General features: G+C 43.0%; 2 protein-coding genes across 2 annotated transcripts in view; one reads left to right on the top strand and one right to left on the bottom strand.

Moving 5' to 3' along the window:
• The window catches only part of ppp1r10 (protein phosphatase 1, regulatory subunit 10), a 35,747-nt gene extending 29,499 nt beyond the window's left edge, over positions 1-6,248 (bottom strand). Inside the window, exons 1-2 of the mRNA XM_055631142.1 lie at positions 6,176-6,248; positions 5,540-5,972 (exon numbers count right to left, since the gene is read on the bottom strand). The gene's annotated coding sequence lies outside the window, so the exon portion shown is untranslated. The remainder of the gene's footprint in view (positions 1-5,539; positions 5,973-6,175) is intronic.
• Positions 6,249-10,092: 3,844 nt separating this feature from the next.
• mrps18b (mitochondrial ribosomal protein S18B) overlaps positions 10,093-13,560 on the top strand; it is an 18,357-nt gene continuing 14,889 nt past the window's right edge. Inside the window, exon 1 of the mRNA XM_055631136.1 lies at positions 10,093-10,247. Within this exon, the coding sequence (XP_055487111.1) occupies positions 10,173-10,247 (75 nt within the window). The 5' untranslated portion in view covers positions 10,093-10,172. The remainder of the gene's footprint in view (positions 10,248-13,560) is intronic.

Raw genomic sequence — 13,560 nt, 5'->3', positions numbered from 1 at the left:
TTCAAAACAAAATTCCAGCTGTGCGTAGGCCTACACTGATCAGTATATACTGTAATTTAAGTTTTGTGGATGCCAATCTGAATAATACTTAACAATTATGCTAAGGGGAGCAAGCTTGGCTAATAGAATGGCTGAGTACAAACAGGAGCTTCTTTGTTGACTACTGCAACAAATGGCAATTACTGCTTCAAGGGCTGTCCAGCCTACACTAATCAGTCTAATTATAAGTGCACTAAAACTGATGTCTTATTGATATGGCAGAGAAAATTTAGATAAGATTGTGGGCTTAAAGTTTATACATATTTGGATCTCAAATCGTCAACTTGGGTGTGCTTGTTATTGATGTTGTGCAGTTGCTTGGTGGAGCTAACATCAAGTGATTGAATGGAAGTATAATCATATTCCCAGCCAGAGATGGGAACAAGAGCAGGACGGTGCGGCCGGTGGCTAAGCTGTGCTGCAACCAGAGGTCTGGCTTCAGGCTCAGCTGCAGTGGCTCCCTGCAGACCGTGGAGTTGTCGTCCCTGCACAGGTCATGTGCAAGAGAAATGGGGAGAAAAAAAAGAGCAAAGGAATAGACAAAGCAGTGATGATCCACAGTTCAGCATGATCCACTAGCAGCTGAGTACAGGAATCAGGTCTGCGAGATCTCCAGGCACCTTGCTCACCAGAGGTCCATGGTCTGGGAGACTACAAGGAGGGGAGAAGAGGATAATATTAATAGTTTTGAAAAACTCCTGCTTCAGTGAGGGTCTCTGCAAAATTTCTAAATGCAATTTTGAATTGAATTGCTCTATACTGCAGATAAAGAAACCTGCTCATGTTTATGTTCAAAACCATTCATGGGGTAGCTGATCATCTAATGCAAAATATACTAAATGGTTTGGCACTAGTGTTGAGTGTTTGCATGGACAGGACCCTCAGCTACAAACTAACCCACCCTCAGAAACCAGAATACCTGCTGCTGAAGAATCACCTGCCAAGTAGTTTAGTCCAACCATATCAGTCCCCTTAATACAGATTCCAATGTCAAAATTTGCTGCCAGCTCGGGATTGAATATAGCCAATATTGTATTGTTTTTTTTTTTTTTAAATCCACCCAAAATTGAGAACCCTTCACCGAGGCAAGGAAGAACAAGCAGTGGCCTCAGAGTTGAGACCAAGCCAGTCACACTGACAAGACAAAATATTTCAGGGATTGTGCCCTTGTAAGCAGGGCAGAGGTCAAAAACAATCTTTAGCTTCACCTTTGTACTTGCAGGATTTCTTTTTGCTTTCTGCACCGCATAACTTCCACAAAGTTGGCTTTTTTTGGTGTGGATTTTTTTTTCCGGTGCTTGTTGCACAGTACTTGTTCTAATAAATCACTGCTACATACATAAAAGTGCTTTCCTACATCTAGATGGTGGAAAATATTGGCCACTGCATTTTATCGCTGTAGCTGCTTCACTATCTGTGCCTGTTTGTTTTAAAATGGCAACAGAGCCAAAAGTCTGCTTAAAGTGTGTGAGGCCGACATTAAAATGGATGACTCCACATCTCATTGCACTGAACACTGGAGACACCCACCTGACAAGCGGTCTTCACTGCAGCTTGACGGAATATTGCTCCACCTACAGCAATGAATTCTATGAACGCTGTCAGAATGGCGAGTTTTATACCAAGCTCGTTTATTTGCCTGCATAAGTGAAAACTTCCACAAATATGCAGATCTGTCTGGATCAATGTTGGTTGCCTACATACTGCATCAAGCGACTGGCAGAAATTCTACCAAACTGCAACCAGATTGGAAAAAGTTGTGTCTCTCTAAAAGCTCTGGGTTTTACAGGCCTCCGATATACAAAAACATGCAGGTAGAAAATATCAATGTTACTAATAGCTTGTTCATTGAGAATAGGTTTAATGAGCATTGCCTCACCCGACAGCAGAACCTTATCCATAAAGTGGAAATTACCCAACCTGGGTTGATCGGAAACATCCACTTTGAATGACACTGCCCAGATTTAAGAGATCCCATTAATTATTTGCTGAATTAGTCCGTACAAGTCGCATTAATCACCAAAGGGTCCGGTTTCAAGGGGAACTGAAACCGAAGCCCTTCTCAAGCTACCTCATGACTGAAAGTTCATCTGCAGTTCCGATGGTCTCACTTAATTGAACAGAACTGCATAGTTATGGAAAGAAATTGAAGCGAGTGAAAGGTGAACTGCCATGGTTGGGTTTTTTAAAGCAGCCCATCAGAGCTAAATACAGAAGAGGTTAATTATCCCATTAAAAAATTCAATAATTAAACATCTGTTCAATAATGCATGGAAATTGTGATTTGCTAATATTACAACCCTACATATATAAGCCCATTCCTTCCACCCATCACCCCAATCATTCTAACTGCTAGGTAAAAATGTTAATTCCCAAATCTTTTAATGAAGCAGGTTGGGTATCAAAACAGGTTTCCCTTAGAAAGCCAAATGATCCCTTAACTGTTGATGGGCTTTACAAATCAAATTGAAGTCAGGCTGGTGAGAGAACCCCAGAGGAAAAAACTATTTTATTCACCAATACAGCCTTGTATTCAGCCAAGCACCCAAATAAAAATACTTGTGTCACTGAATAACTGATTGACCAATATTCCCACAGGGAATACTGGCAGCACAGCTTGAATTCTTTCATGTATATTATAGTTGAATAGAATGCACTCCGAGCAAAGCTGAAGACAGTCAGCTACATACAACTCATTTACAATTTTGAGCCTGGCCGTAAGAAATTGAATTTTACAGCCAGAGTGGCTAACTGCAGATTCATTTAGGTTGTTCAGAGAAATGCTGTACTTGAACTACATAGTTGACATACAGCTTATTTTATATAGGATGTGCTTTAGTGCTTAAATTAGGATTATAATTTCCCTAGGAGTGCTTAATTCATCTCCTGGAGCAGAAATAAAGATCACCAATTCACTCCAAATGAACACAACCCAAAACATCATTCACGGATAAATTTTGCAGCACTTGAAGATAAATCAGTTGTTTGCCAACAACATACAGTATATATAGCCGCCAGTGAGAAAGACTTTAAATGGTTCTTGCTTTCTATTTGCATATGTAACCAGTGATGCATGAGAGTAGCTTATATTATATTCTTATCCAACTCAGAACAATCCATTGTACATCAGTGAAGTGATACAAAGGGCTGACTTAACAAATTAACCCACATCATTTCAGTGAAGGTTACCACTGGACCAAATAAGAGCGACAATAATGTATTTAACCAAATGGCTTATATGTGGGGCATTATGTCAGCAAGATGCAAGACTGGTTATCTTTCCTGCGTTTAATTCCTTACCTCAAAGGTAGTTTGACCTCTGGCCTAAATCCCTATATATTAGAGAACGCTAACACGACTCCATTGCTAGTCTGCACATAAGCAGTGATTACCCCAAACCATTCACGCATTAGAAATCACGAGTGGCGTCGGCTTTCATTATTTTTGGCCTCTCATACAATGAAAGAGCAGGGGCGGGGTATTCGCCCCGCGGCGAAGCGACTGTGCCCTCTCGTTTCTTTAAACACGCAGGAGTGGTCGGGTTAAAGAAATAAAAAGTGCGAAATAAACGAACTGAATGCTAATTAACTATTTCGGGGTTTTAAACAACTGATGCTGCACCGCATGCTGGAGGTTAACGCATTTCCGTTTACCATTATCCCTCCCCCCCCCCCCACCTCTCTCTGTGCTACATATAAGGTTATTTCGCAACGTGGAAATATCTAAAACAAGATTCAGACATACACGCATTTTGTAATCGCACTTGTGCGATTCACACATTGTACGAGCAAAGGTGAATGTCGAAAATGACGGGTGATTTCGAAATTAATTTGACCGTGAAGCAAGCTCTGGAACAATGCCGACAAGATTTGTTGCATGCAGGTCTCGAATATTTTGCTATGGATCTGTTAGAATGGCAAACATCACACTCGCTCAAGACAGCAATGAAGTCGTGAAATGCAATTAACGTTCAGAAAGGTTTGCTTACCAGTTTGCATGTGGCTGTCACTGATGTTTTAAAGTGCAGGATGTTTTAGCTTCACCTCCCCCTATTCATCAGCCCTATTGTGCTGAGACCTAAACAAGTACAAAACCGTGCAAGCTTGGCACTTTAGCTCCACTATGAAAAGTGAAATCGCTTTCCATATGAAGTTGCTGTCTGCAAATTATGCACCTATACAGAAGACAGATTAGGTTATGGCCTGCAAGTCGTGTACCTACGGCCCAGTGGTAACTTGGTCACACAGGTACTGGTTTTTCATGACATTCAATCGATGGAATCAAAAGAGGTTGATTGATACCGTGAAACGTTAATCACATTACAGTAATCTTTACAGTTAAAGATGTCGCAAACCCCCCGAAAAACAATGTAGTACCAATCAAGCCCTTTAAAAAAACACAATCAAATGACATTGCAAAATGGATCCACGGTTCCTTGATGCGGGAAGAAAAGAATTATTTCTTATCACACGGCCAACGGCATCTGTTCGCCACCTAAGACAAGCAGTTTCCAGTTATTCCTCGAGGGGAGAGGAGCGGGACAGGGAGGGGAGGGGGGGTTGAACTTGCCATTTGAAAACAATCATTTCTCACTGAAGCGACTCGAGGGGCGGGGGGTTGGAAAAAGGACACAAAAAGTGCTGGGAATGTGGAAAAGGCGGCTGGGAATGTGATCGATCTATCCACATTAAGTGGGCAGAGATGGGATATGGGGGCTGATTTTCCGAGGCAGTCCATGTAAATGTCTCTCCTGGTTGAAAGAGTCCATTGGCTCAGAGAGAGAGAAGTGGAGGGAGCTCTTTGGGTTTGGAGGAGGGGAGGGGGAAGAGGAGGAGAGGTGGGGGTGGCTGAAGATTATATCACCTCGGTTTGAGTCAGCGATTATGTCATCCGGCCTCTGTGTGGCTCGGTTCCTTTGTGGCGTTTCGGGAGGGTGGAGGAAGGAAAACAGGTTTTTTAACAAGGCAGCAAGGCAGAGCCACCCGCCGCCATCTTAGGACAAGACGGCCATCTTAACGAGCAGCCACGGCACAAAATACATTCAAAAAGCATCAAACTCTCCCCAAAAAAATCCTGCTGTACTTTTCCACCTCCCCTTCCTCATTTAACCAAAACAAAAACTATTTCTCCTTCCCTGGGAGAATTACTTGCAGCAATCTTTATTTACAGATTGCACGACCTTCCTGATTTTTTTTTAAATTTTAAAACGATCCTTTGCCCTAGTCTCACACACACACACAAATACAGACAAAGCACAAAAAATTACGCTTTTATTACCACTTTAAAGTGTGTGTGAGCTCATTGTTTTGCGAACCCTACCCATTTCCCCCCCTTGCCTTAAAAAGCTTTTCCCCCTCCCGACTCGTACGTCCCTTTAGTTAATAGATAGGCACATCTTTTCATATATAGATACAAAAAAAAGAATCGATTTCATTGCCCACTCCTCCCCACCCCAAAGTAATTTTCCTTTTCTTTTTTTTTGCCAAAAAGCGAAACTTACTATCAAACTCTCCTTCAGCGCCTCGAGCTTTTTTTTTTATGTGCAAACACAACACAATTTTTTTGTTAAAGAGACCTTCATGGCTACTTTTGCAAAGAAATCAGCATATTTTGTTTCAAAATGAGCTTATGGGTAAAGTAGAGGTCGGTTTTTTTTTGCTTGATATTTTTTCTCTCTCCTTTTTCGGAACAATAGCAAATTTTGGCTGGGTTTTTTTTGGAAGGGGGTAGAAGAAAAAAAGTGTCCCGAGAGTTCCTCAAACAAGAAAAATCATGAAAAGGATTTTTGTTTTTGGTGAGGTGGCGGCTGTTTTGCTTTTGTTGTCCTCACAAACACAAACACACACACACACACCCCCAAGACAAGGTAGAGAGAGAGAGAGGGAGACTTCTTTCCCCGGTCGTCTTCGCCCAAAAGAAGAGGAAAAAAAAACCTGGGGAGAAAGAACAAGAGAAACAAGATTAGCAAAGTAAGCAAATACTTCAAAAAAAAATGTTTTAAATCGACTTACATTCGAAATAATATTAAAGTCTGATAATAAAAAGTCATAAAATTAAATCAAACCGCTTATTGTGTTTTTTTTGGGGGGGAGAGATTAAAAAAAAGTGGGAGCAACGCCCTCCCCTCCTCACATACCTCAAACCCCAGGCTGGAATGGCGCTGCCGCATGACTCTCACCTTTTATACCCACAGCGCGGACGTCACAGACGGCCGGCGGGTCACGTGCAGAGGGGAGCGAAGGGGGCCAGTATCTTGGCCCCCTTCCCCTTTTTATTTTTACACCCCGCCTCCTCCAATCTTCGACTTTAACCCGGCCGTCCCCACACGGACACACCAGGGAGAGTTTAAATGTGTTTTTATTAAAGTGCGTTTGGTTTGTTTCTCCGTGTTCAGGGCGGGATGGGTGACGTCAGAATGAGTCGCGGATATCTGGCAGTTGGCGCACGCGCAGTGGAGGCGGTGCGCAAACCCCCCTCCCCCTCCCCATCCCCCCACACGCACACACACACACACACACACACACACACAAATAAAACATTAAAAACATTAATAATAATCATAATAATAATAATACATTTTATTTATGGGCGCCTTTCAAGAGTCTCAAGGAAACCTTCCAAATATGTAGCAGGTAGAGGCAAAACATGTAAGGGGAATGAAATAAATAGTAGAGACATGACTAGTACACAAAGTAAAGACAGAATTCAATTCAAAACACAATATGAGGCAATTAATGCACAGATAAAAAGGGAGGGGGACGTGGGGCTAAGGATAGGCATTAAATTAACACCTTAGCACAGAACCCCCTCACGGTCTTTAACGCCCCTGAATAAATTACGCGCCGTTTTACCTCGTAATCATCGAGGAGAAACGAGAAATAATTTTTAAATTATTTTAAATGACTCCTAAAAGTATGTGCATAGCAATCTGTTTGTGGAATGGTCTGGAACAGGAGATAAAACTTAGCACAAGCATAATTCAGTTTAAAAAGATGTACAAAAACACTTGTTTAGAAACATAGATACATAGAAAACAGATGCAGGAGTAGAGGCCATTCGGCCCTTCGAGCCTGCACCGCCATTCAATATGATCATGGCTGATCATCCAACTCAGTATCCCATCCCTGCCTTCTCTCCATACTTCCTGATCCCTTTAGCCACAAGAGCCACGTCTAACTCCCTCTTAAATATAGCCAATGAACTGTGGCCTCAACTACCTTCTGTGGCAGAGAAATCCACAGATTAACCACTCTCTGTGTGAAAAATGTTTTCCTCATCTCAGTCCTAAAAGATTTCCCCCTTATCCTTAAACTGTGACCCCTTGTTCTGGACTTCCCCAACATCGGGAACAATCTTCCTACATCTAGCCTGTCCAACCCCTTAAGAATTTTGTAATTTTCTATGTAAGATCCCCCGTCAATCTTCTAAATTCTAGCAAGTACAAGCCGAGTCTATCCAGTCTTTCTTCATATGAAAGTCCTGCCATCCCAGGAATCAGTCTGGTGAACCTTCTCTGTACTCCCTCTATGGCAAGAATGTCTTTCCTCAGATTAGGAGACCAAACCTGTATGCAATACTCCAGGTGTGGTCTCACCAAGACCCTGTACAACTGCAGTAGAATCTCCCTGCTCCTATACTCAAATCCTCTATGGCAAGAATGTCTTTCTTCAGATTGGGAGACCAAAACTGTACGCAATACTCCAGGTGTGGTCTCACCAAGACCCTGTACAACTGCAGTAGAACCTCCCTGCTCCTATACTCAAATCCTCTATGGCAAGAATGTCTTTCCTCAGATTAGGAGACCAAAACTGTACGCAATACTCCAGGTGTGGTCTCATCAAGACCCTGTACAACTTGAGGTTCTACCTGACAGTAAATGTTGTACAGAGCATTGGTTACCATTAAGTATAATTTGCCAAAAGATACAACCACCATTTGTTTTAAATCTACATTTAGTATAAAAAAATCATCTTGTAATATTAGATTACACCTTTCTCTTGTTATTATTGTGTATAGATGTGGCTGGTTCTTGACGTTTCACCGGATAGATACAACTGGAATTCTCCCTAGCCCATGTTCTGATATTTATCATGAGTGATTTTCCAAAATAAAAGCTGTTTAATAAAATAATTCATGCTGATGTTAACAACTAAAAAAAACCTCCCAGACAACTTGCTGTCCAACAACACTGTTGGAGGCTGTGTGGGAGTACGGAGGCAGACCACTCGCATATTTTCTGGAACTGTGTAAAGATAAGGCCATACTGGGAAAATGTTAATGCAGCTGTAAATAATATCTTGGGTTATAAAATCCCAAATACCTGCCCTGTGATGTATCGTGGGCATATTAAAGATAGTGTAAAAATAGAAGATACATATTTGATTAAAGTTTTGCTTGCAGCAAGTAAGAAGGCCATTACCAGGCAGTGGCTTAATGCAAAAAGTCCAAAACAGGAACAGTGGTTAGAAATTGTGCGAGACATCTTTAATATGGAGAAATTGACATATTCCTTGAGAGTCAAGGAGAATTCATTTGAGAAGATCTGGGAAAAATGGATTGTTTATTTGAGCCATGACACCAATTAGATAAATGCCGAGCTAGATATGGGAAGATTGCGTTATATAGAACTAGATGGTATGTTTGTATGAATGTTGAATTATCTCCAGATAACTAATCAATGTAATGTTTTTTCTTTTTTTAATTTCGTAAGTGAACCACACGGTCTCATAGGCTCCAAAGCCACACTCAGCAAAATCAATAACCCCACTCTCACCATCGATGGCACCACTGTCTCCCCATCTCCCCAGGCCCGCAACCTTGGTGTGATCTTTGATTCCACCCTCTCCCTTGAGCCTCACATCCGCCATGCCATTAAAACCTCCTTCTTTCATCTCTGCAACATCGCCAAACTCAGACCCTCTCTCACACCTCCCGCTGCTGAAAGACTCATCCATGCCTTCATCTCCTCCCGACTGGACTATTGCAACTCACTTCTCCTTGGCATCAGCTCCACCTACATCAACCGACTCCAACTGGTCCAGAACGCAGCCGCCCGACTAATCACCCACACCAAATCCTGGCATCACATCCCTCCAGTCCTCAAACAACTTCACTGGCTTCCCATCTCCCACCGGATCACCTACAAAATCCTGGTCCTCACCTACAAAGCCCTCCACCATCTGCCCCCCCCATATCTCACTGACCTCCTCTCCCCCTACCAACCCTCACGGTCCCTCAGATCCACATCAGCCGGTCTCCTCTCCATCCACAAGTCCAACCTCCGCAGTTTTGGGGATAGAGCCTTCTCCAGGGCAGCTCCCAGGCTCTGGAACTCCCTCCCCCAACTGATCCGCAATTCTGTGTCCCTCACCATCTTCCAGTCCCGCCTCAAGACCCATCTCTTCACCTCTGCCTATCCTTAGCCCCACGTCCCCCTCCCTTTCCATCTGTGCTTGAATTGCCTCATATTGCGTTTTGTATTGAATTCTGTCTTTACTTTGTGTACTAGTCATGTCTCTACTATTTATTTCATTCCCCTTACATGTTTTTTCCTCTACTTGCTAAATTTTTGTAAGGTGTCCTTGAGACTCTTGAAAGGCGCCCATAAATAAAATGTATTATTATTATTATTATTCCAATTTTTTTTTTTATTTACTTCTTTTTTTTCCCCTCGATCTACTTATATTTTTATTTTGATTGCAGTTTTTGTTACTTTGTTTTATTCATGGTGATGGTGTTGAAAATATCTCTTAAAAATCAATTAAAAATGTGTGTGGAAAAAACCCTCCCTTGAGTGAAACAGCCCAGTCCGTCACGTGACCGTTATAGTCGGCGACAAAATGTAAAGAAAACACCTCATTTACACCATTTGAAACCGCAGATTCTGTCCGTCTCGACGTTAAAAGTCGTTATTGACCGTTTCCCGCAGAGTTATGGACATTTTTAGTTTTTTTTGAAAAACAAACATTTTGGTCGAAACATGTCGACGGCGTTAATCAAATGCAGGGGCGGGTGGGACCGTTGGGAGTGTGTGTGGGGGAAGGAGAGGGGGAAGATGTGCTTTTTCTGGGGGTGTTTTTGTTGTTTTTAAGATGATTTAGTTTTGTTGGGCGGGAGGGTGACCATTGGACAAGATGGCGGCGCTGGCGCTGGCGGGTGGGTGGAGGCTGCAGCTCAGGGTCGTTCCTCTGGTCACCAGGGCCCTGCTGGTAAGTTGCTTCTCCCTTCACTACACCTTATTGTGTTCCCCTCGCTGCATAGATGCTGCTGCTGCACCCGCTGAGTTTCTCCAGCATTTTTGTCCACCTTCGATTTTCCAGCAATTGCAGTTCCTGCTTAAACTCTAGAGAGTATAAACCAAGTCTATCCAGTCATGTGCAAACATAGAAACATAGATAATAGGTGCAGGAGTAGGCCTTCCAGCCTGCACCATTCGCCATTCAATATGATCATGGCTGATCATCCAACTCGGTATCCCATCCCTGCCTTCTCTCCATTCCCCCTGATCCCTTTAGCCACAAGGGCCACATCTAACTCCCTCTTAAATGTAGCCAATGAACTGTGGCCTCAACCACCTTCTGTGGATAAGTTTTTGCCTTCCATCATAGCGAGGAGGAGATGCGCTGTGATGGATGTCTGTGTAAATTGTGTTGTGTCTTGGGTGTTTTTCTTGTGTGTATGACTCCAGAAACAACATTCCAGGTGTGGTCTCATTGAGGTTCAAATGACAAATAAAATTGTATTGTATTGGCAGAGAGTTCCAGAGATTCACCACTCTCTGTGTGAAAAAAGTTGTTCTCATCTCGGTTTTAAAGGATTTTCCCCTTATCCTTAAGCTGTGACCCCTTGTCCTGGACTTCCCCAACATCGGGAACAATCTTCCTGCATCTAGCCTGTCCAACCCCTTAAGAATTTTGTACGTTTCTATAAGATCGCCTCTCAATCTCCTAATTCTAGAGAGTATAAACCAAGTCTATCCAGTCTTTCTTCATAAGACAGTCCTGACAACCCAGGAATCAGTCTGGTGAATCTTCTCTGTACTCCCTCTATGGCAATAATGTCCTTCCTCAGATTTGGAGACCAAAACTGTACGCAATACTCCAGGTGTGGTCTCACCAAGACCCTGTACAACTTGAGTTCTACCCTCCCTAAATCCTATACAGAAATCCTCTTACCATTAAGAATAATTTTCCTCAAATTAGGAGAATCAAAATTTTACGCAAACTACGTCTGGTCTCACCAAATCAACTGTACAACTTGAGGTTACACCTTTCTCTTGTAAATGTTGTGTTAAGATGTGGCTGGTTGGCATTAAGAAAAAACCAAAAAATACATGCTATCCATTTGTTTTAAATTACGTTCAGTATAAAAAATCAAACTTGTACGCATTAGATCCAGGTGTGGTCTCACCATTATTGTGTTAGATGCAGTGGCTGGTCCAGCTGATAAACTTTTGTCCTTTTGCTATGAAGGCTAACATACCATCTCTCTAACAGTTCAAGTTCAGGAGTAGGCTGCGGCCCTGCGAGCCTGCATTGCCTGGAGTACCATGATCATGGGTCTCGCTGCATCCAACCCAGTATCCTAATCGGCTGCCTTTAGATCCTACCCTGCTTTCCCTTTTTTTTTGCCACCACAAAATGGACATCCTCACATTTATCCACCTCTTAAATATAGCGAGCCTTTCACAGTGTATGGATACATGATGCTTGATCTTATCTAGGTGTATTGCTCTTATAGGGGTGTATAAAATCATGAGAGGAATCTCAGTCTGAAGAAGGGTCTCGACCCGAAATGTCACTTCTTAAGGGGTTTGACAGGCTAGATGCAGGAAGATTGTTCCCGATGTTGGGGAAGTCCAGAACGAGGGATCACAGTTTAAGGATAAGGGGTAAATCTTTTATGACTGAGATGAGAAAAACATTTTTCACACAGAGAGTGGTGAATCTGTGGAAATCTCTGCCACAGAAGGTAGTTGAGGCCAGTTCATTGGCTATATTTAAGAGGGAGTTAGATGTGACCCTTAAGCTGTACTTCCCAGGGGACTTATGGAGAGAACATCGGGAACAATCTTCCTGCATCTAGCCTGTCCAACCCCTTAAGAATTTTGATCGTCACCTTTCTAACCCGTGCTTCCCCTCTCAATCTAATGGTGAATCTTCTCTAACCTACTAGAGCTCTATCTAACTCTCTTAAATCCGTCCAGTCAGATTTGGCCTAGACTGCCCTCTGTCCCGCAATCCCAGGGGTCAACCTCGACCCTGTACAACTGCAGTATTGTGTCCCTGCTTTGGTACTCCTATCCTTTTGCTATGAAGGACAACCTTGTGATTCGCTTTCTGCACTGCAATCACAAGGATGCATTCCTACTTTTAATGACCAAAAACTGTACCATGACACCCAGGTGTGCTGCATCACCAGAGCACTATCCTAACGGAGAACCCTCTTTATAATAGTATTGTTTCCTGTTTTTGCCACCAAAATGGATAACGTCACATTTATCCATGTAGAACCTCCCTGCTCTTATACAATCGAGCCATTCACAGTGTATGGATACATGATGCTTGATCTTATCTAGGTGTATTGCTCTTATAGGGGTGTATAAAATCATGAGAGGAATCTCAGTCTGAAGAAGGGTCTCAAAAAACGAAATGTCACTTCTTCATGGTTTGACAGGCTACATGCAGGAAGATTGTTCCCCCATTGGGGAAGTCCAAACAAGGGATCCTGTGTTTAAGGATAAGGGGTAAATATCTTTTATGACTGAGATGAGGAAAACATGGTTTTCACACAGAGCAGTGGTGAGTCTGTGGAATTCTCTGCCCACAGAAGGCAATTGAGGCCAGTTCATTGGCTATATTTCCTCCAGGGCTTTAGATGCAGCCCTTGTGGCTAAAGGGACCAGGGGGTATGGAGAGAAGACAGGTACAGGAGTGAAGCCATTTGGCCCTTCGAGCCATTCGTTGTGATCATGGCTGATCGTCACCTATCAATAACCCGTGCTTGCCCTCTCCCCATATCCCTTGACTCCACTAACCTCTAGAGCTCTATCTAACTCTCTTAAATCCGTCCAGTGACTTGGCCTACACTGCCCGGACTGTCCCAGCCATCCCAGGGTCAGGCAAACGAACCTCATCTGGAGTATGCAGTGTACAACGGTCAGGTATTTTGAGGAGTTTCATCCTTGTGATTGAGACTGTAAAGCCTCAATCACAAGGATGTCCTTCCTCAAATTTTTTGACCAAAACTTATACACAATACTATGGTGTGTTCTCACCAGAGCGCTATTAACTGGAGAAGTTGTTTCTTTGTTCCTATTGTGCCAGGGCTTTCATGAGACCGCACATCTCGTATGTATTGTGACAAATACAACTTGACTTAAGAGTAAGATTGAGCTCTAGGGGCTAGTGGAGTCGAGGGATATGGGGAGGAGGCAGGGACGGGTTATTGATTGGGCGCGATCAGCCATGATCACAATGAATGGCGGTGCTGGCACGAAGGGCCGAATGGCCTCCTCCTGCA

The sequence above is a fragment of the Leucoraja erinacea genome, unplaced genomic scaffold (assembly GCF_028641065.1).
Source record: "Leucoraja erinacea ecotype New England unplaced genomic scaffold, Leri_hhj_1 Leri_65S, whole genome shotgun sequence".
Classification (NCBI taxonomy): Eukaryota; Metazoa; Chordata; class Chondrichthyes; order Rajiformes; family Rajidae; genus Leucoraja; species Leucoraja erinaceus.
Note: the sequence above shows the minus strand (reverse complement) of the source record. Positions and strands in the feature narration are given on the sequence as shown.